Here is a 22,742-nt window from a genome sequence, read left to right on the forward strand (position 1 = left end):
AGAAAACGCAGAGCGCTGTAAAATCGGTGCCAATCGCAACAGCAAATTGCTGATGGATGGTGCTGATAAATAACTAAAATAGTTAACATACCGGCAGGTTTTAGATAAAATACTGGAGGAGCTGGAGAGGGAAAACGCGCACGTGAGATGCACTTGGGATGGCGGCAGGGAGATGGCCGGCGTTACCAGTCAGATGTATCTGCAGAGCTCTCCTGGTTCAGCGTTGCAGCTGGCCCCGCAAAACCCAGGGCCCCCAAAACCCTGAAAAAGGGGGAAAAAAAATCCCCAACGGCTGGGACCTTGTTAAAGAAACCTGCGGCCGCTTTGCCTCCCGAGAGCAGTCACACACAACCCGCCCAAAGCGCAAATATTTACATTCGGGAAAAACCATTTCGAGCTCCGGAGCGTCCGGGCCTTACTCGGGGCTGAACCGCGGCCCCAGCGGCGGCGCCGGCTGAGGCGCAGCCCACTGAGGCGCCGCGGCCGGGCACGCCGTCCCGCGGGGAAACGGGGCGACCCGTTGCTGCGGGCGCACGCCCCGCGCTCGGCCGGAGCCTCAGGCGGCGCCGGCGAGACTCGCCGCCACCTCCCGCACCGGTTCCTGCCCAGCGGCCCGCGGCCCGACGCACCCGCCGGCCGCCCGCCCCGGGGCCGCCGCGCTGCCGGCAGCCCCGCAACAGCCGGGCGCGGCACCACGGCGCCGCCCCGCGGACGCACTGCGATCCGCACCGCCCGGCCGCACCGCCCCCCCCAGGCCTCGCCCCGCCCCCGGCCCCGCCCCCCGGCGCTGCGGAGAGGCCTGCCGCCATGTCACCCCGGGGGTCCCGCCCCGGGCGAAACAGCGGGGAGGGGGGGGAACAAACCGACAGGGGAATGAAATCGGAAGGATTCCCCGAATTTAGGACGAATTTATTCATCGTCTTGACAGAAGAACGAGAAGTTACCCACACACACACACATAGGACATTTTAACCTGGACTGCGTTGATGCCTTTGATTTTTTTTCTTTTTTTTTAAAACAAAAAATAATCGCAAATTTGTCTGGATTTAAAGAACGAAATTTGAAAAACCCACTGAAAACGAATACTTTCTCTCTAAACAAATTAAGCTTTTCAATTAAAAAAAACCTTTTAAATTCCTTTTTTCACTTTTTTGAGAAAGCAGAATTTTTTCATGCTTTTCATAGGCCCAAAATACTCATTTTTCCAAGGTTATTTTGCTTGAGTCAGTAAAGCAGAAAAACAGAAATACTCAGTTTCAATTCTGAGGGCAAAAGAAGGAGGAAATAATGGAACACGCCGAAGCACAGTCCATCCAGCAACCCGACAGTCACCAAGGCCACATTTCGTACTGCTGATTAGCTGCTGAAATGTTTCCAGAACAGAAGCATTTTGTGCAAAAGCAGTATCCAGAGAGATAAAGCACGTGATTATATATAGGTGATGCTACTATGGCCTTTTAGGAATAAGATCCCTTGTTTTCTCATCCCATGAGTTACTAACTGATTTTTCATTTCTTAATTTTATGATTTGAAAGATAGAGGGAACAGATTTTTTTTTAAACTTTTGTCTGTGGAAAAGGCATTAGCTTTTCCACATTAACGTTTCAAGATTTATAGCTTTCCTTTTTGCTGGTGACAGTTCAGGAACTGTTTCGCCGGTTCAGTAATATTAAGACCAAAGCAGTGATTTTGTGTTTATTAAATTCATATACGATTTACACACAAGGACGACTGTTCCAAAGTCCACAGAAGTCAGTGGCATTTACACTGACTCTGAGAAAAACCCTCTTGGGAAAATAATACATTTCATTACAGCTTTGACTAGCCCCAAACACTCCGTTCACTCTTCCTGGAAGACCCTTGCAGGAAGACTCCTGCGTGCTCCCACCCCGCTACCTTCCTGCTGCTAACACCAGGGCTGGCGCTGCTGGAAACACGAAGCCCCTGACAGCGCTGCCTTAGCCCGCAGGCATGCTGGGGGTGAGCTCCGGGCCCTGACCTTTTGGGTCCATGATTGCCCGGGTGCGGGTGCCTGCGCGTGTCCTGCTCAGAGGGTTTGAGCATAAGCGCCAAATCCAAAACGTTTGAGAAACATCAGAGGTAGAGAGGATAAGAGAGGTGTCCAGAGAAACCCGGACATGCCACACATCCATCAGAGATCCAAGACTACGCTAGGGTAGCTCCTGAATCCCGACTGAACAGGACGGAAGCCAGGCAGTTCTCAGTCAGGACAGGAATTGATGCTTGAATCACCCAGTTTCCCTTTTTTGTCCCTTCATTTTAAATGAGTAATAGTCCCGTGCATTTACTGGCCTTGTCTGTGTGCCATTTCCTTGGACCTTTGCTTTTTTTCTTTATAATCGCTGTTTGGGTTGGCTGGCTGGCGCTCTGGAGCTGAGGGAAGTGGATTATGCACAGTACTGACTTGAAGCTCATCAGTTGCCATTACAGCTCCCATTTATCAAGCCCTAAGAGGCATCTTTAATGCTAAACTATATAGCCAAGAAATCAAAACAGAGGTTTTGGCCATCAGTTGCTTGTGATGATCTACCTGATTAAATAACCCAGCCTTCAAAAGAAAAATAACACTTATTCAAGTCAAAGGATCAGAAGCGATAAGTGTCCAAAGGCTTCTCAATACAATCTCAGTAACTGTAAATTAATGTTTACATGTCAAAAATCCGTAAGTGAATATGTAAGTCCATATATACACATTTATGTTCACATTCACCATAATTTAAAACAAAAAAAAGCCTTTGAGATGAGTTTTAGCTTATTTCAAGATAAAGCAGAGGTTAGCACATATTTCAACATCACCTTGGCCACCACAAAGCTACTGCACGATGCATTTTTATTCTAATCGCGAAAAAAGTTTTGCACTGATTTATGATAAAAGAGGACAAGTTTGCCCTATCCCTGTCTCCAGCTGCAAACATTTTTTGCGTGCGTAACGCCCATGCCCCGGTCTCCTCCAGAAACAGAACGGTCACATCCAGGTTGACACTACACCTCCTGCAGGAAAAGCCAACCAGGCCTATCTTTATGAGCCCCAGCAGCAGTGGCACTCATACTTTTCACTCCCTAAGCCAGATTTTCAGTGGCAACCCCTAACCACACCAGTCAGCATAGTTCACTGACTGATGCTCCCATTTTCTTTGTAAACTCAGAAAATGCAGGAAAACTACTAGTTTTAATTAGTCAACAGGCTCTAGAGTATTCCATTCTGCTCTTTAAGCAAAACACATCAACTCTGGCCCGAGACTGAGCACCTGCCTGTTCATTCCTCACCCTGGATTAGTTCCTTGAGGTTGAAGCAGGTGAGACAACCCAGTTAGACCTGTGCACGCTCTGCTCTTCCAACAGTTATGGCCAAATTGTCTTTGGACAAATATATGCAAAACTGAAGCCTCTACAACCAGTGGTCTCTCTCCAAAATTTGGTTCTTTTTCCTAACCCTGTTAGGATCTCAAGCTGAGAGCCACAACACCATTTCTGTGACCGTACCACGCTTTCCTACTGTGGGAAATAGTAGTACCAGGCTGCAATAGGGCAGGGACGGCACTGCTCGGCTCCCACCTCAGAGGTGGTGCCCACCACTTGCTCCTCCAGCTCCACATCATTGGGAACATCAAAGGAGCTGAAGCTGGTCAAAGCGAGGTCCCAGTCAGCACCCCATCTCCCAGCAGCTGGTGGCAGATGATGAGGGAAAGAAAGAGCAGATGCTAACAGAAAGCCTGCAGCAACTCCCCCTGGGTCTGCCCTACCAGTTGCTGACAACCTAGCAGTTAATCTTTGCATTTAACAGCCCTCCATCAACTTTTTCTTTCCAGAATTTGCCCTTACTGCCATCGCTGCCAGCACAAATCAACTCGGCAGCACCAGGGGAAAGGCTGGGAGTCTTCCCACAGAATAACATAGTCTAGAGGTTGCCCCTACACCTGAGGCTGGAAAACGTCCGAAATGCAAGGATGGGCGAGGAGGGAGGAGGATGCCAGCAAAGAGTAGGCAGGCTGGGAGGTGGACAAGAAAGACAATTGCAGAAGGGAAAGTGGAAGAGTGGGGCAAGTGTATAAAGTGATATTTATTCCAAACTGAAGAAGCCAGAAGTGTTGTTTCCTACAGAGAAAGAGACAGTAGTTGAGGGAGTGAGTAGGGGCTTGCCATCCTTTTATTGCTGGGTTAGACACATTTAGTGATTTTCCGAAAGTCCTAGCTCCTGGAAACACGTGACTTTGGGATGAAAGTTAAGGTTCTTGCAAAGAAAGAAAGGAAAAGTCTAGCCCTCATAGTTATAGGGTAAACTCAAAACCTCAGGAGGCAAATAAAAACAACCCAAAACATACTCAGATTTTAGAAGGGGCATGGTTTCTGAAGCCAATTCAGAGCTTGCACACTTGAAGCTAGCGTTTGCTTGTCAACAATGCCTCTATCTTTAAAAGCAGCACTTCACTTTGCTACTAAAGAGACTTGTTACCCAGTCATGTCAGACTATAACGTTTGTGTCATGGTTTAACCCCAGCTGACAACTCAGCACCACACAGCTGCTCACTCACTCCCCCCACAGCGGGATGGGAGAGAGAATCGGAAGGGTAAAAGTGAGAAAACTCGTGGGTTGAGATAAAGGCAGTTTAATAGGGAAAGCAAAAGCTGCGCACTCAAGCAAAGCAAAACAAGGAATTCATTCACTACTTCCCATCGGCAGGCAGGTGTTCAGCCATCTCCAGGAAAGCAGGGCTCCATCACATGTAAGGGTGACTTGGGAAGACAAACGCCATCACTCTGAACATCCCCCCTTTCCTTTTTCTTCCCCAGCTTTATATGCTGAGCATGACGTCATATGGTATGGAATATCCCTGTGGTCAGTTGGGGTCAGCTGTCCCAGCTGTGTCCCCTCCCAGCTTCTTGTGCACCCCCAGCCTGCTCGCTGGTGGGGTGGGGTGAGGAGCAGAAAAGGCCTTGACTCTGTTCAAGCCCTGCTCAGCAGTAACTAAAACATCCCTGTGTTATCAACGCTCTTTTCAGCACAAATCCAAAACACAGCCCCATACTAGCTACTATGAAGAAAATTAACTCCACCCCAGCCAAAACCAGCACAGTTTGCCTCTTGCCAGCAAGTTTTTCATTTCTGGCTCTTAAGTTCTAACTGAGAAGGTAATTTTTCAATCATCAGAGAATGGGTTTGACATGTAGGATTTAGTGCCCCATAATTATATCTGTAAGGTCAGAGAGTTGAAGTGTACTAAAAAAAAAAAAACCTAGAAAGCTGGGCTAGAAAAATAACAGCTGAGGAAGTTGCTGGAACAAAATATAAATAAAGGCTTTTTATCTCTTAAACACTCAAATAATTTTGTCCAACTGCAGTAATGACTGAAACTTTTTTCCATCTCATTTTGAGCATACCTTTAAAACAAACCACAACAATGGACGAATCTTCCTGCACCCACTTCCTGGTATGAACCACTCTAATTCTTTGAAATAAATATGTTTTGGGTTATTTTTGTAAGGGTAATGTTTAATATCTGTCCCCCAGCGTGTAAATGTGTAGAATACACCAAAGATTTAACATCTGCTACAAATAATTTTACACAGGATCTCAAGTTCTCTATTTTAAGATTATTAGGATATTGTACAGGTGGCCAAATTATTAAAATATGTTTTAAATTCAACACTCATGCATTTTCATAACATGTATTGGATTTTAGAGTCTGGAAGCCACATGTCAACACTAGAAAACACAAGGCTGGCTTGCTGGAAGTTCAAACATTGAAGGCCACTTTCAAAACATTACAGACTTGCTACGCAGCATCACAGCTGTGGCAGCAGGCTGCTCTGCAGAAACACTTAGCAGCACCCCCTAGGTAGAGGTGGTGTAAAAAGTTAAGGCAAGCTACTTTCCTTTCAGACAAGAGACGGTTTCTATGAGCATTACAGCATTACTTTCTCGACCCCATACTGATTAAGTCAAGACCTTTACCAACCGACCTTAATTTTAACGTCTAACTTGAAGTGCACGCTGGAAGTGTAATGCAGAATGGAAACTGAGACATACAAAGTCAAACAACTGCTTTTGATCCTGTTTTTTTGTTCTCAAAGTACTGTGAAAGCGAAATGAGGGAAAGCTAAATAAATGTGATATTAAAGTGCTCTACTTACTTTTACTGAATAAGACTCAGTATATATTCCTATTTTGAGTGAGATGCTTCTTAATGAATGAACAGGAACCTCTTGCCTGATGCAGTGACGTGGTGCAGAGCTCTGGGGGCACGGCTGGGGAGTTTGGGTCCTGGCTGGAAGGAAGTACTTGATTCACACCAGTATGTGCAACATGGAAACCCACTTCTGCAGCCTGTGGTTTTACCGGGCTGCTCTGAAGACCACAGAAAGTGGGGTTTTTTTAGCGCAGGAACTTTTGCACCTTCTTTGGGGAAAGCACTAGCTATACTGCTGCGACAAAAAAGAGACGCCTTAGTCGATTCCCTCTGTCCCATGGTGTAGAAGTGGATGCCTTGAGAAGCACCCCACAGCACTACCTGAGCTCTTTGGGTCTGAGATCTCAGCTAGCACATCTGCTGCTTTACTTCCTAAGAGCCGGCGTACGTCTTTGTGCTTGCAGGTGAGCCCTGCGAAGGCACAATCCACAATCGGGAAAGGGAATAGCACATGTGCGAAGGGGAGCTGGGATGATACTCGGTGAAGGGGGAGCCTCATGCTGCGGGCCCACCTGCTGTGAGCCATCCCGTTCCTAAAAGTTTTATTTTCCAACATGCATAATTTTGAGCGCATTCAGGGAAACCACATCAAGTACGAGACTCTTACTGCTTGAAGTAGAATAACGTTAGACACAGCTGAGCCTGAATCAGAAAAGAGTCAACAACCATCTCAGAACTGAGCAGATACGAAATTTGATCTCCAGCATTGACTCGTAGAAATATTTCCATCCAGATTTTTTTTAAAGACAATTATTAAATTAATTGAAAAAGTTAGTGAAAAACTAAAATTTACATGAGCCTTAGAAAGCAGCGTCACCACAGAACAAACCAGCCTGCAGTTTTGATTATCTGACCTCTCAGTCACCTCCATATTGGGATACTCAGAAAAGCAAATAATAGGATCATTGTCCAGTAGGACACAAAACAGAGCATTCAGAGTTAGAGCCAACAAAACCTTCATTGAAAATTATGCTAGACAAACCTCCACCATCCAAAATTTCTTTACGTGCCAGACAGGGTGTCACCTGGGAACTGTGGGGATTCATACTTGGTTTTTACTTACAAGATCTCTGCAACAAGCCTTGTAGGAGACGAAGTTCACATTCATAAAGATAGAAAATGTGCTTCCCACAACACCTGGGTATAAGTCTATTTATAAAAACCCCACAGATTGAATTATTTTTTGTTAAAAAAACCCTCCTAAATTTCAATAGTTGTTAAAAGTAAATATTCCTCACATAGACTCTCATACAGCTCATAGAGAAGTGGAAGAACATAAAAAAGTAAAAACTGTAAGGGCAGGTGCTGAATCGCCTTTGCTACTGAATCGACTATTGCAGAGCATCTCCTCACACATGGCATTACTAGGTTAGCTCAAATGTGCTTGCTTCCTGCCACGCGGAAAAAAAAACCAACAAGCTGATGGAGCTACGTTGGGGACTCTTAATTCTGGTTTCAGGGTGAAGAGTTTTGCACCAGCACTTTCTTAGTAATGAACAAAAGAACTACTTGTTTCTGACAGCATCCGCAGGGCTTCTTGCAAGTGGCCTCCAGGATTTAAGGGTGGAAATAGCCAGCCACAGTATTTTGTACTTGCTCACTGTGCTTATTTTGCACAAAAAATATCTTCTCAATCGAATTTGGAAGAGAGTTAAGTTGAGCAGCACAAAGGCATTCTTTATGACCTGCAAGAACGTCACTCAGGCCAGCAGGGAATAGCTAACCCACCTTACAAGCTACTTTTATTTCACAACAACCGCCTCAAACCCTAATTTTGTAGGATGGTCAGTGCTAAGGTTTTCTCTACTGTGCTCTCACCTTTCCATGCTGGCTGCCGCTGTTCTCATACAACTTTCCAGCTACAACCTTTCTACTGACAGGTGTTTTGGTGTTTTTGTTTGTTTTTTTTTTGTTTTTTTTTTTTTTTAATCGAGGCTGTACATTCACCACTCATCTGTTCAGTAATCAAATTGCTGCCTTTAGTGATTGTGACTCTATTCCATTTATTCCCCCTTTTGTTAATTCCCTACGAAGCAGCAGATTGGCTTTAAAGTCTATAGAGCTGATGGAAAAAAGACTGTTTTCATTTCAGTAGACCATGAAAAGGGATCCAAGTCCAAATCAGACCTAACAGAAGAATTGAAGTATCAATCCAGAACATAAGAAATATAGCGGTGTTAGTGTATGAAAGCACGCTGTAATCATCTGATTGAGACACAGGGGAAGAACCCATGGTCTTTTGAGTAAATGCTTATGTTAAAAAACTGCCCTTTGAAGGTACATCACCATTCTTACAAAACATTTTTTACTTTAAAGCAATTACCCAGGCAAGTACATAACATCCCATACAAAGAACATTTAAACGTTTGGTTATACAATTATTTGAAAGTAAAAAACTTGGGACTAGAACCTGCCATTCAACCTTTTACTTTCTTCCACATACATACTGTTCGGGGTTTATGGTGTTCTTCCCTCACTGAAGACATCTCAGGATACCCTGCTATCAAAGTGAAAAAGTGCTTAGCATTTTTATCCCTGCGAGTTAATGGTTTCCCACAGTATTTATTGTATGGAATTCTCAAGTACTTTTGCTCATCAACTATTCTAGGGTACCTATCAACAGCATCTCTGTGTTTCCTATAAAGAAAGAAAGTCTTACCTCAAAGCTCTGATCTCACTCAGCTGGATAGAGGTGCCCATTAATGTTGGTTGCTGTTATGTGCAGCAGCTGTCAAAACTTAGTCTAAAATATTTAAAGGGTAAAAAAATGCAGATCTGATTGCACTGAAAAAAATCATTAATCTCTCCTACTTTCATTTCATTCTTAGCTCATTTAGATTTTTCAGTGTTTTAGACACAAAACAGAACATGTAAAGAAATCAGAAAGAACACCTGAGGTTGATCAAAATGCTTGCCTTTTTTAAAAATCTTGTTCATTACCTGCAACATTTCAAGCATTTTCAAGTTTCACTATAAGAATTCTATTTCTACTTTCAGCATCCTGATCCAGCTTTGTTCTTGCAACGCATCTTGCAAGCACTCAACACATCAGCAAGTCAGGTTACAGGCACCTCAGCTTGTTCACCCACAACATATACAGACACCAGCTGCATGTCAAAATTGTCATTTACAGGCCTTGCCCAGCATTACTAAAGAAACTCTTGCCTGAAGTTGAGGCACAAACAAATTCCTCCTTTACGGGCCATTAGAGTACTCACTTGCCTCAGTTATCACCCTCTCCAACACGGAGGAGAAATGAAACCAGCAATCTCATCCTGAGCTTCCTCCCCTCCGTGTTGTTGAAACTGAACACTGCCTTTTAGCAGGGTAGCTTCATCCAGGGAAAAAGCACCTAATGTTGCAATTAAAGATGCAAATGTCTTCAGACATTGGGTGGGGACTGAATTAAAGTTTATAGGGCAAACTTCCAGGATTTTCCTAAATTCTGCCTACTTGACTTCCCAAATGTTTCAGTACAGTTTTTGGCATAGAAATTGTTAAAATTACATGTCATAAGTGAGGTTCTTCCTCTGAGGCTTTGGCAACAAAGCAGTTTGCAGGGTGGAGCCCAAGATATTTGCTGCTAGTATGAGAAGGCTGGAGTCTAGGAGGAAGACTGAAATTGTTTGCTAGAGCCAAGCAGCAAGATGAGGAGACCTTCACATAGGAAGGGGGAAGAGATGTGCATCATGTGTTGGCGTCGAGGATGGATTGACGAAAGAATAAAGCTCTTTTCTACCTCATCTCTGCTGTGCAGTGGGAACACAGAGGTACACAAACAGGGTTCAGGGAGCACGTTACTGGACGGGAGGTAGGCAGAAAGCAACCTTCGGGACACGAGCTCTGACATCCCCTGCTTTAGTGCCACAAAAGGGCTCCAACAGGAACATTTGGGCTCATGCTTTTGTGCACAGTACCAGTGTTTCTGCTGATGGCACACAGGAAGGAGAAATTGCGCAGCAAGGAGAACTGGTACATTTGTCAAATTCAGAAGGAACATAATGGGATAGAGAAGTGCTCAGGAACCAGACCAGGACATAATGTTTTCATGCTGGATTTTCAAAAGACTGCAAGAATTTTATTACTGGAGAGTCACTGCACTGTATGTGACCACAACAACCACAGGGAAAATGAAAGCAGAATAGCAGCAATATTGCTGGTTTGGGCATTCAAACATGGAGGTTTTGTAACAAATTCAAATAAAACCCAGATTTCCTGGCTTGGACATTACCTTCTAACTATGTCTGTACAGTTCTGTACTCATACACCTGTGACCTGAACTGCACAGACACCAACACATTACAAGCCAAAAGCTAAGGAGCCTCACTAAAGAGCACCGCCATTCCAGGACTTAAGAACTAGGTCAGGCACATCACCTTTGAGTCAGAGCCTTCGAGCAAAGAACGAACACGTCTGCCTACCAAATATATTCTGCAGCATGATAAAGCAGATTAGACTTGAGAAGAAGCTGTGTCCTTGGTTTGGAAGACAACGTTCTTCAGCAGAAGACAGCTCGGTGTTATCTGAAAAAAAAAATGGGTAGCAAGTGGCTTGGATGATTTGAAAACTGGAAAAAGAAAACTCTTCCAGTCCAGTAGTTTACTCTGTCTGGTTTCATTATTTGCATTTAGCCCAATACCTTAAGGAAACAAGTCTTATACAATAGCATTTCAGACATGCAGGCAAGAATGCACTTCTTCCCCCAAAGCTTTTAAAGCCATCTGCCACGTTTGACAAAAGAGTTTTAAGGTTATACGCTCCTACAAGTATTACAAAAAACAGCAGCTGTTAGAAACAAAGAAAGCCTTATTGCAGGCTCTTACTAGATACTGGAGAGCACTGAAGAAAAAAAAAAGCTGAAACTTAGCAATGTTCAAACATGAAAAAATCTTCAGCCAATGCTCACATCTTATGACATACTCAGGCATCATTATGATGCTTCCAGAACTATTTAAGGGGGGAATATGAGCTACTTCATACATCAAATTACAGAAAAAGATAGAAGGAATTTTAAATTAAAATATCTTCTTTCACTGCCCTGTAGTACTTACTGTGTACTGGAAGAGGCTGACATTTCAAATTTACAAAGCATAATCCAGCTGACACTGATGAGGGAGAGTCTTACTGAGTATACGGTGCACACATGCCCTGGCCCGTATAGTTTCACGGCAGAGAGAATTACTGCTGCACAAAGCTTGGCCTCATCTGTAATGTGGATCACAGAAATATACCTGGATACACAGGGTGAAACCACTAGCTCAATAGTATCCAACAGAAAAAGCACCACATCCTACGTAAACATTTCCAGCTACGGAGAGCTATCACACCCTTTGAAGCCTCGGGAGCATTCTGCCAATACACCAGTTTTCAGTCTTTCTAATTTCATCTTCCAAGTTGCTAGTGTTTTGTTTGCCACTTTTATTCAAGGTGTTTAAGAATATCCTCACACCTCGGCATAAACCCAGGTAGTAAAAATTGAATTATACTTCAATGGACAACTGTTTTGAAACATTGCAAACTGCATGGGTGATAAAAACAATACTAGAAGTATATTTACAGTTCCTATAAAAGCCTGCGTATTTACTATTAAAGATATTTCTTGTTATGTACTTTATTATGAATCAAACATGTTCAGTACGCAAGCAAGAAAATGGCGCAGCCAACTGCAGCTTTTTCAGAGCAACAGAATTCTCAGCTCAGATCATGCATACAAACAGGTTTTAATTAAAATGCCGCACAGAAATGGAAAAAACAACCCAGAAGGAACCATGTCCTACACTTCATGCTTCAGAGTTTGTTCCAAAATACAGTACCACTTAAAGCAACAGTTGCTTGCTTATCTGTAATTACATCAACAGAAATTTAAATCAATGTCTTAACTGATACACAACTTGATATCCACATCACGAATACTCCACTACCGTTGAAATTGCGATACAGCGTGCAGTTAAAAATTTCCAAAACCAGAAGTTGTAGCAGGCCTGCTGAAGCCAGGGGTTACTTGCTTCAATGGGTGTTGACTAAGCCGACCACTTTCAAACCTGAAGGGATGACAGTTCTGTTAAAGGAACACACTGTTCAAAAATGTCCACTGGGCATCCAGTGTAAGTCAAAGTTAAACCTAGTACAGAACTTTGAAGCTATTTAAAGATCTCTGTACAGTGACACCACCAGCAAATTACCTGGTAGCAAGAGAAATACTATCTTCAACACCATTTTCTTAAACAAAATGTATATAGCCTCTGTTTAATTTAACAAGTCAGAACTGCATGCCAATCCTAATAAATATTTTAAATACACTGCTGAAACTGTTACCAACTTTCAGAGAATTTTTTAAGACACTTTAAAACTTGAACTTGTACTTTCCTCTAAAAATCACATACTCTGCATAAGAGATCTTGTACTATTCCTACTGTTGCCAGCAATTTGGAGTTTTAAAGTGGATATATTAGATCCGTTTGCCCTGGCAAATCCAGCTGAAGCCGCCTGCGAGCCTACCACCCCGTTTCACCGTGAGAGGTTCCCACCACTGTGAGAAATCTGACAGCAGGGAATGCTCCTGCGCCTCTACGGCGCCTGCTCAAGGTCTGAAGCTGAAACTGCCAACAAAGGCGAGCTCTCAGCAAGGCACTGCAAATGGGAGCGGCAGCATCTGGACGTGGGCACACCTCTCTTCCTGCCAGATCTGCGGGCGGCAGCATCCTAAACACCTCTGACAATCTACTCCGTGAATCCAAGTCACAGCCCTCCCAGGCAGTTCAAATCAGCTCCACATTCCTGCCTCCTACTAATCTGTAAGGCAAGCTTAAAATTATTTTCCACCAGTAAGTCTTTTGAAGGTATTTACCATACTTACTATATTTTGTATCAACACATATACAAAAAAAAGTATGTGCACAGTATGTATCATTCATACATACACACACAAAAAATTATACATTTATGTATGTGAAAAGATGCAGAGCGTAATTTCTCCATCACAGACAAATCTTTAAAGAGGATCGAACATTAGGAAAACTTTTGTGTCTCAAAATAAAGCAAAAATAGGTGTTTCATTAGATACAGACAGAATTCCTTAACTGCATTTCCTCTTTTACATATAAAAGGTATACATTTAGATAAGACAATCCCTGCAAGAGGAGAAAAAGAAGTTGCATTTCATACTCAAGATATCTTTCCTAAAATCGCTCCAGAAGAAAGTCTCCCAAGCCACGCAGAAGAAATATATGCGTTCGTAGTGATGAATTTGACAGTAATAAAAATGAGTGCAGAAGTAAAAATCTACTGGAATTTATTCCACTTTTAAGGAAACAACTACAATTCAAAATGTCCTCTACAGAAGAAACTGGAGTTTACGAAAGTGCAGTCTGCGTCACAAATGTCCTCTTTAGATATAGATATTATTGTGAGTTTCATTGGTTGTCAGCAACTTCTTCAAAATCTTTGTGCTTTCAGATACATCCTAGGAAAAGGAAGAGATGATCAGCATGAGCTACATTGCCGGTAACAAAACAAAACAAAACAGCCTCACTGTCCTCTATTCCAATTTTTATTACTCCGAGTATCAGTTTGATTAAAATGTTAACTGCGAGTAAAACTCAGGTCTTCCGAACGAAGGTATCCAGAGACCTGCTAAAGGCTCCAAATGAATTTGCAGTTCAACCACAGAATGGGATTTGCTAATTTGCACTCCTCCTCGATTGTATATGAGAGGAAGAGCCTGCATATTTGATGTTGTTTTCCTTCAGAGTTTAAACATTTACATACTAGTCTGTTAAGAGTTATTTAGCAGACCAGTAATGAAAACTAACTCGCAATTCCCACGTTTAAAGCTGAAATAAATACTTCAGTACACACAAACCTCTTGTCATTTAAATGTAAGTTCAATTTGCAAAACTGAAGAGAGTGTTTTGAACCAACCATACTTCAATTAAAAACGTTTCAGAAAGAAGCAAACCCTTCACTTTAGTAGCTAAGCAACTTATAAACAGATGTAAATAGTTACAGCAGGTACTATACCAGAAATCATTGTCCTCTGCCAATAAAGTCTGTACCTTTCTGTACACTACATGTATCAGCCTTTTCAGGTGGAATCCTCATAGGGGCACATTAACAGCAAAAAGCAAGAGATGAAAGACAGACCAAAATAGACCAAACCTCCCATTAATTTTTTAATATGCAATTTTACCTTGACTAAACTCTTTAGGATTTTAGAAGAAAGCAGAGGCTTGAACGCTTCAATTGTAACCGTGTCCAGTTTGATGACATCAGTGTAACACTGATACAACACTGCAGGAATCTGCCATACTTGACAATAACTCAAAACTAAATACAAGTCAAAAGAAAATGTGTGTTACATTCAGCAGAGAAGGAATCTCAGTTCTGTGTATAGAATCACATTTGATCTGGCCAGAACTTCAAAAGCATGAAAGTTTATAAACTAACCACTCAAGATCCTGACTGCTAGACCAGCCATCCCTCATTCCTCAGGTATGCAAGAAAATAAACCACCAAAAATTAGTAAAATGCAGTTGATATTTCTTCCTGGCAAATACCTTAACTGGAAACTCTGTATTATTAGTAAAAAAAAAAAATAATATGAGCCTCTTAAAAAAAAGAGACCAAAACAAACCCCCCAAAAACAACCAAACATAAAAACGCAAAACAAAGTGCAAACAAGATAAACTTTTTCTAGAAAAATCACCCAATTTTAGCTCCTGCCAGACAAGTTTTTCCTTATGATGCTACCACTAATTTGGTACTCTATAATGAAAAGCCTCGGGTTTTTATTACATTACATAATAAAACTGAATCTAACTTTTACATGAGGTTGATCAGTAGCACTGTGAAACGTACACTTTACCCGTAATATGCGGAAAGGACTTTATGAGCCTCAGTTTGGATGCTCAGATGAAAGTAACTCTTACTAAAACATATTTAGTTTGTAAATAAAATGCCCAAAAAACCCAATATACAATACACTTTGTGAGGCTATACTGAAGAATTTGCTAGTACTTATGTTCCACACATAAGCGATAAAAAGATTTGTGGGTGGTTTTGAAATTTGTCCCTATTTTACACGGCAACATGTAAGATGTCAAACTGTTAAGAATTATTTTTCAAAAACCTAACTTGTCAGCCGGTTCACACAATAAAGTAAAAATTCTAATTGCAATAGGATGCTCTTCAAAGTGAATTTTGCGTTGCCACCAGCAGCCTTGTAAATAATTAGAATTGCAAAATACCAGCAGCAGGAAGATCTCGCACAATGTTAGGTTGTTCCAGCAGTGGGCAGCAGACCTGCTCTTTGAATTCTTTTGTCTTCAAGGCTTTCAGGAACGGAGATGGAAGTGTTAAAGTGGATTCCTGAGTTTTATAATCAGCTACAGGACATGTTGAAAGAATGGTTACTTGCAAGCCCTCCTTTCGCATACAGCCGAAAACCTGAAATAAAAATGTTAATACATAAGCAGAATTTATCTTCTCACAATAACAGTGTAAAAACACAAAGATTCATTTCAGTTTCAGTGCAGATGCAAATGGCGGTTTCATTCAGGTTTGCAGGACTAACTAAAATTTGAATCACAACCTTCAGGCAGAATTTTCACATGCATTGTTCTTGGAATGGAGATAAAAAAACCCAAAAGAACAGCTAACATATTTACCGTGTCTATTGATTTTCTTGAGAGGCTTTAGGTTTTCAGCACTTTCTATTCACCTGCAAATATATTAAGACTTGCTATTTTTACTAATGGTGATTGTAGAAAGAAAAAGGACTCCAAATAAAACCAGGCTGCTTATGACAGGAAGGCAGCTTGCTAAGCTGTAAGACATTTGAAACTGAAATTGTGCTCCCCAGATGTTCTACAGTACTTAAAAAGTTAAAGACATTTTAAAGACTCAGATTTTATTTAATTATATTCAAGTTGAATTGAGAAAGAGAACCTTAATTTTTCCACAGTCCTCCTCAAATTCAAAGAAGAGGGTGTCAAAAACATTGTACAAAACGTACTTTTGGATCCATTGCGTGCTGTCACAAAACACCAACATGCTGCAGTGTTCCATTGTTTTTAAAGAACATATGTCAAAATGCGCAGAAGCATGATAAACCTGCACCTTCCCTTTACACTGTCCTCTTCAGATTTATGATCAGTAAGGAAATAGGGAATTTAGTAAACATTACAGAAACTCGCCTGTTTCTGTATATGGTACCAATCACGGAAGGGAAGCCGACTGTTCCCTCACATCAGTGCATTACCACTGTAATATAAAACTGGTATGACTTTTCAGAAGCACACATATTTTCAATTTACTTTGTTGGAAATACTGGCTGATATGCATTACTGCAAAACTTTAGTCTGTATGTTCTCATTCTGTCAGTGATCACTTACTGAGAAAACACATACAGAAGTAAAAATCTGACTCATGGAGACCAGGAAGGTGCTCAGTAAAACAGAATTTATGAAGCATACAGAACAGGTCTGTAACTCACACTAAAAGCAAAAGATTACCAGCACAATGTTTCTGCGTACATTTAAAAATACCAATAACCATGACGTCTAAAAATACTCAAGAACATTGACTTGGTAAAACTGTACATCCTACTGTTCATGAACACCCACATTTGAAATAACACATATGTGCAAACAGCTGGAAAAACACAAGTGGGAAAGAGAGCAAAACCGCAATCATCTTTCTTTTGTAATCCCAGTTTAAATGAAGTGCAAGAATGCGTGGAATACAGCAAAACCAAAATGTTTTAGGTCTTAGGGTTTCTAAACTTCAAAGTGAACCATTACCCCCCCACCAAAGCCAATTAAACTCTTCAACAAGCCAAGGAACCACAAAAGGCTAGTTTTCCACAAACTTGGGTCTGAAAATCCTGTATCATTCAGTGAAGTTACCCCAGTTTTCCATCCTCTTTGCTTTCCCATAATCTCTCTGGCTCCCTCACACCAAGATGCTCGCATGGTTCTCCCTCGCAAGCAAGAAATCCTTCTCATGCGCTGGCTGGGCCAGCTGGCAGGCTGGGCTGAGCAGGTACCACTCAGCTCAGGCTGAGGACTTGCTCTCCGTGGATGTACCGCTTTTTATCTCACTCTTTGTATCTCTAGCCACAGCCTGACACAACTTCAGCGTAACATAATAGCTTTAGAATCTCTGCTTGTTCATCAGATCAGCAGAGATTTAAAGGAAGGCAGGATAGCAGACGGACAGCAAGACAAAATAAGCCATACTTCCTTGAGGCTAAGCAGTGACCCAAATCCATGCAGAAAATCAACAGCCAGAACATTCCCCCCTGGGGCTTTATCTTATTAAAATCAACATGGTATTCGGAGGGACCTGAACAACCCAGCAGCGTTCGTGTACCTGAATGATGCTGGGGTAAGGCACTTAGCATACTAAGTCTGTGAACAAATGGGACAGATCCTGCTTTGGAGGCACCTTCCTTTAGAGTTCCTCCTTGTGAAAGGAACAAAACACACCCATTAGTAAAGCTCCATCCATCATGAGTTTCACAACAGGTTTGTCTGGTGATCCTTTGGCAGCCACACAAATGCAGTTATGTTGTTATTTTTTAAGGAAGAATTCTCCCAGAGGTGAAATGCAGCTGAAATAAGCCACAGAAAACTTAAGCCAAACAGGAAAAAGGTTTGGAAAGCAGTTAAGGGCAACAAAATTGAAACTGTCCAGAAGAAGTAATTGTACAAAGTTGGTAAGTTACAGCAGATACAACTGGCAGCATCTAGAAAGGAATTTCACAGAATCTGCAGATAGTAAATTTGTTCATTTGTTGAATATTTAAGAAAAGAAAGCCACAGGGAAAACAGTTATTTACAACGCTGTCATGTTTAGAATATCAGAGAGGAAGAGGCACTTACACTAAGTTGAAGATTCCCACCCCTAAGATTTCATTGCTCAATTTGTTGTCTTGCCAGCTTTACCTTTTCAAGCCACTGGAACTGTTGATCCTCAGCAACGTAGCAACTACACTGGCACAAAAAAACCTTAAAAAAGAAAAGTTGCGTAAGCAAGTGGTTTAAAGAACACAACAACAGCTCATAATCACGTGTAAAGATTAAGTGACTGTAGCCAACAACTTGTTCAGTTTTCTTGGGCTTCTTCAACTCTATTTCAACAAGAATTTTTCATTCACAACTGATGTGAAGCAATCAGGCTGTCATACATCTTCTTTGTACTGAACTTCACATGACAGAATTTCAAATAGTTTTAGTGAGCATAACGACCCTTCAGATTTTGGATGAGATTAATCCAGAATACTGCAGCCTTAATGCTTTATTCGCCCTGGGCAGGGTAGGGGTGGATGAAGGTTGCTCTCTTTTTCAGGAAGCTAAAATACAGAGGAATTCATGCATAAGTCACTCACTGTTGGATCTGATATTAGTCGGTAGAACAAACAGAAAGAATCTGTCGGGAGGACATTTGTTGTGTTGGATGTTCGACACCACTCATTCCACAGCTTCACAACTCCAACAACTTCCCAACATACAGAATCCAGAATAAAAGAAGACAGGAAAGCTGCAGAAAACAATAAATACTGTTAATTTATAAAGAATAAAATCTCTGTTCTACAAATAAATACCTGAACTGAATTAGATTATTTCTTTACAATCTCAAGTTAAAAAAAATCTAACAACTTATTTTTATCAACATACATTCATTGACCAAATCCAGCAAAGATCAAGAATGTGAGTAACCTCACCATATCAAGACTTAAAAGATAAAGAGCAGTTCTACATATAGAGATCCCTAACATCAAAACCAGGTATTCTTAGGAATTATATCACTACGGTCAACTTTGATTCCTTTAGTATACACTAGGATGTAAATGTTAAGTCTCTAATACTTCTTGACATACCAGATATAACAGATTTCTCAAAAAAAAAAAAAAAGTCACTGAACCAGCAAGGCAGAACTATTACACTGGCTCTAGGAAGCAGAGACAAGAGTATGCAAGACTTAGTGGCAAAAAGAGATCCTAAATCAAATGTTCATAAATCAAATTCCTGTCAAAAGTTACTGTTAAACAGAAGACAGATCTAAAAGATCCGTAACTATTTTTCAAGGAAAAACCTGAACAAAGAAAAAACAAGTTAGCAAAGTTAACTTAGATATCATCTAAGTGTCATCTAGATGTGACCTAAATGTAAAGAAGACTTAAAACTTCTTTATATCTACAGGGAAACAGCTACTAAAAAACTCAAGACCTTGGCAAGTGTGCGTGGGAAGGGGAGAGGGTGTTTCAAGACTCTAGGCCTAATAAGTAAGTAATCACCTAAAAAGAGGGCATTCTGAAGAACTGGGGAATTAGAATGTGAAAAAGGGACTGACTAATCAAGAAAAAAAAGTAAAAAAAAAACCAAAACCACTGTTCATTAGAAATTAAAGAAATTACTGCTTATTGACCCATAATTTTACGCCTTTGACAGATCCCTATTTCAAAACACTAGACTGCACTGAGCAACTTGCTACTATTAGAAGGAAACTTTTGCCAATTAACAAACAATCCAGGAAAGTCTACCAAACAAAAGTCAGATAAAGCAAAAGGGAGAATGTCCCAACTAAAATCCAAACCCAAAACATACATTGCTTCTGCCCTTCGACTGAAAATATGTAATATTACCATGATCTGACAGGAGGAAGACGCAGCTGTGACAGAAACTGTGTTTTACATGTACAGACTAACTTTGGCTTTCTCTGGACAGCTCAGCCGCCACAAGGTTAAAACTCCGCTCCCTAAATGAAGAGCTGGACACCCGTAAGGTCCGTTCTTACGGGTGAGACCAACGTTAAAGCAGGCTGTGGCAAAGGGAGCGTCCTGGCACATTTACACTTTCTTCCACCCCCCTGCCTTCTCAAATTTAGCCACCAGCAAAAGAACAAGAGCATTTTAGAGTCTCAGACGGTTTGTTTTTGCGGTCTGCACCACCTACCTGCAGCGTTATGTCCTATCGCTATTATAAATGTGGAGCACACAAACGGCTCGTCGGCAGAGCTTTCCGAGGACGCGCCCGACTTCAAGGTCCAGAGAACGTCGATCTCCCTGGCAAGAGAGGCGGAGGGAAGTGGAGCAGCGCTCACCCTACCCTACCCTACCCGGCCCAAGCCCAGAGCCCAAGCCCCGGCCCCGGCCGCCCCTGGAGGTCCGTCGGGCGGGACGTGGGGGAGGCCGCACCGCAGCGGCGAGGAGAGCGGCCGGGGTGCCCCGTGGGGCTGTGCCCGCCCCCCGGGCCGCTACCTTTTCTTCTCCAGCTCCCTGCGGATCTCCCGGTCTTCAGGCGTCTCCTCGCAGGCCTCCTCCGCCGACTCCTCATCGTCCACGCCGGCGCGGGACGGCGCCACCACCACCTCCCCGAAGAAGGTCGCCATCGCCGCCGCCCCGCCACTCACATCGCCGGGCAGCGCGCCTGCGCGCCGAGACGCTCTGGCTCGCCGGCACCACCGAGATCCGCTCCGCCTGGTGACGCTCTGGCCCCACAGACCACAGAGCGGGCCCTCGGAGCTTTCCCCGGTGGCTGCAGCCGCGGCCGGGCCGCCCGCAATGGCCGCTTCTACCGCAAGGCCCGCCCGGCGGGGGGCGGCCTGCTGCGCCCCCCCCCCTCCCGGCCTCAGTGCAGGCCTCGTCCCTCCGGCGCAGCCACCGGCGCCAGGAGGTTCCGCTTTACGGGGCAGCGGCGAAGCCTGGCAGCAAGAGCGGGGTGCAGGCGGGGACCCCCAGCAGGGAGGGCGCAGCCCTCACCCGCCGCCGGCCTCCCGCTGCCCCCGCTGGCGGAGGAGCGCCGGGTCCGGGACGAGCTGTGCCGCCTTAACACGGAGCGGCCCCAGGAAGGTCCCCTCCCGGCCCCGCCTGCGGTCCGGGCACGGGGCGGAGGGCTGGCGTGGGAGGCCGGGGGGTACCACAGCGCGTGTGGCCTACGTGGAGAGAAACCCACGTACGGCAAGGTTCAACATGCCAGACGTGTGCAAATAAGAGTACAGTGACGTTACAGTTTTATGTATAGCTTTACTTCGGTCCTCTTCCACAGGTACATCATAAAAGTCTTTAATACTAAAGAATTTGATCCTGCTACGCTTCTGTCCTGCACTTCAGTATTTTCCTCTGTTCATGCTGCCCGTTAGCATATTCCCTATCCCAGAGTCAGGTCCTGCTATAAAAAAAAAAACCACCACACCCTCCCCCCCAAAAAACCCCCAGCTTACAAATGCATCGCATTAAGGAGCTTTAAATGAAGATGCTACTTTTACAGGTCTACTAAATCACTTTACTTCCCTGAGTACAGCTAGACCAAATAAAGAATGCTGAAAGATTAAAGTTACCAGGAAGATGAAAGAACTGCTTTCTGCAAGGCTTAACAGAGCCAGTTCTGATAAGAGTAAACATGCTTATTTAAATAAATTGAAGAAAAATAAAATTCAAACGCTTAGAGGGTGAAAGAGTAAAACTCCCTTTTCCAGTTTAATCATTTCTCCTCCTACTGGGTCTTTGGAACCTGTTCTGTATGTATAAAATTAGGAAATACAAAACAGCATTAGCTTTGCTTATAAAATAAAGTGTTATGGGCCCCAAGCCAGTAATTCCCTCTTGGGATACATAAACAGAGAGGCCAGAACCTTCTCCCAGCTTTCAGGGGTCACCATGAACATGCAGTGCATGAGTGCGGCATGACAGAGAATACAGCATCCGAAAAAGGGCGAGAAAGAAAACCATCTTTTTAAATCTAAGCCTGAGTTAGAAATACAAATCTACCAGCCCAATTTTAGCTGTTTAAACTTAAGATTAATAAAAACTCTGACGTTCACTTAAGAGCTATACCAGTATTTATTCCTATACTGGAGGTTATACTCCATAGAACATTGATCATAAGCAGCTGCTGAACAATGCATTCAGTTTATGGATAATATAAAAATACCAGTTGACTTACTCTCTTTAAACAAAGTTGCCCCTAAAAGGTAAGATATATAAAGCCACCTCAAAGTTTCATCACTAAACACAACTGTGTTCATATTTTAGAAACCAACTTAAAGAATTCAGATAAACATGTATTTTGAATTTACAAAATTCTACTGTATCATATTAAGGACTACGCTCTAAAAAAAGAAAATTCCTGGGGCAAGAATTACATAAGCTATGTTATTTTTGGACTTCATACAGAAGTTTCAAGGGAAAAAAAAAGAAAAAAAAAAGTATTTCTCTATACCGAGGTAACATTCTAGATACCAAAATGATGTGATGGTAAATACACCTTTTGGCACATAATGTCAGCGACGTTGCTGGAGAAGTGGTTCTCACTGACCGCTGGTAGGCAGCATATGGGACTCCCTTTTCCATCACTTCCGTTTGTACAAGCAGTTCTGGCATTAATGACTGTGATTATGCAGCTGCACTAAGTTTTGGGTTTTGTGCCCCCCAAACCCTTCCATATACTACTACCAGTCCAATCTGCTGGAAAACTAATTCACAAACTTGCTATTTCAGTTAAAATGAGCTGGGTTAGGATAAATCTAGTACTG

The 22,742-nt window shown here is 42.7% G+C and overlaps 1 protein-coding gene across 5 annotated transcripts in view; it reads right to left on the bottom strand.

Moving 5' to 3' along the window:
- PSMG1 (proteasome assembly chaperone 1) overlaps positions 1-21,059 on the bottom strand; it is a 42,167-nt gene extending 21,108 nt beyond the window's left edge. For 2 of the 5 annotated variants that reach the window (XM_075172758.1, XM_075172748.1), the window contains exons 1-6: positions 20,470-21,059; positions 20,165-20,274; positions 18,598-18,749; positions 18,155-18,217; positions 15,455-15,653; positions 10,631-10,732 (exon numbers count right to left, since the gene is read on the bottom strand). In XM_075172758.1, the coding sequence (XP_075028859.1) occupies positions 10,631-10,732; positions 15,455-15,653; positions 18,155-18,217; positions 18,598-18,749; positions 20,165-20,274; positions 20,470-20,600 (757 nt within the window). In that variant the 5' untranslated portion in view covers positions 20,601-21,059. Of the gene's footprint in view, positions 1-887; positions 10,277-10,630; positions 10,733-11,260; positions 11,415-13,483; positions 13,672-14,397; positions 14,535-15,454; positions 15,654-18,154; positions 18,218-18,597; positions 18,750-20,164; positions 20,275-20,469 lie in introns of those variants that run through there. The other 3 variants (XM_075172766.1, XM_075172738.1, XM_075172729.1) reach the window with 3 other exon arrangements.
- Between the last annotated feature and the right edge of the window lie 1,683 nt (positions 21,060-22,742).

This window comes from Calonectris borealis, chromosome 1, assembly GCF_964195595.1.
Source record: "Calonectris borealis chromosome 1, bCalBor7.hap1.2, whole genome shotgun sequence".
Lineage (NCBI taxonomy): Eukaryota > Metazoa > Chordata > Aves > Procellariiformes > Procellariidae > Calonectris > Calonectris borealis.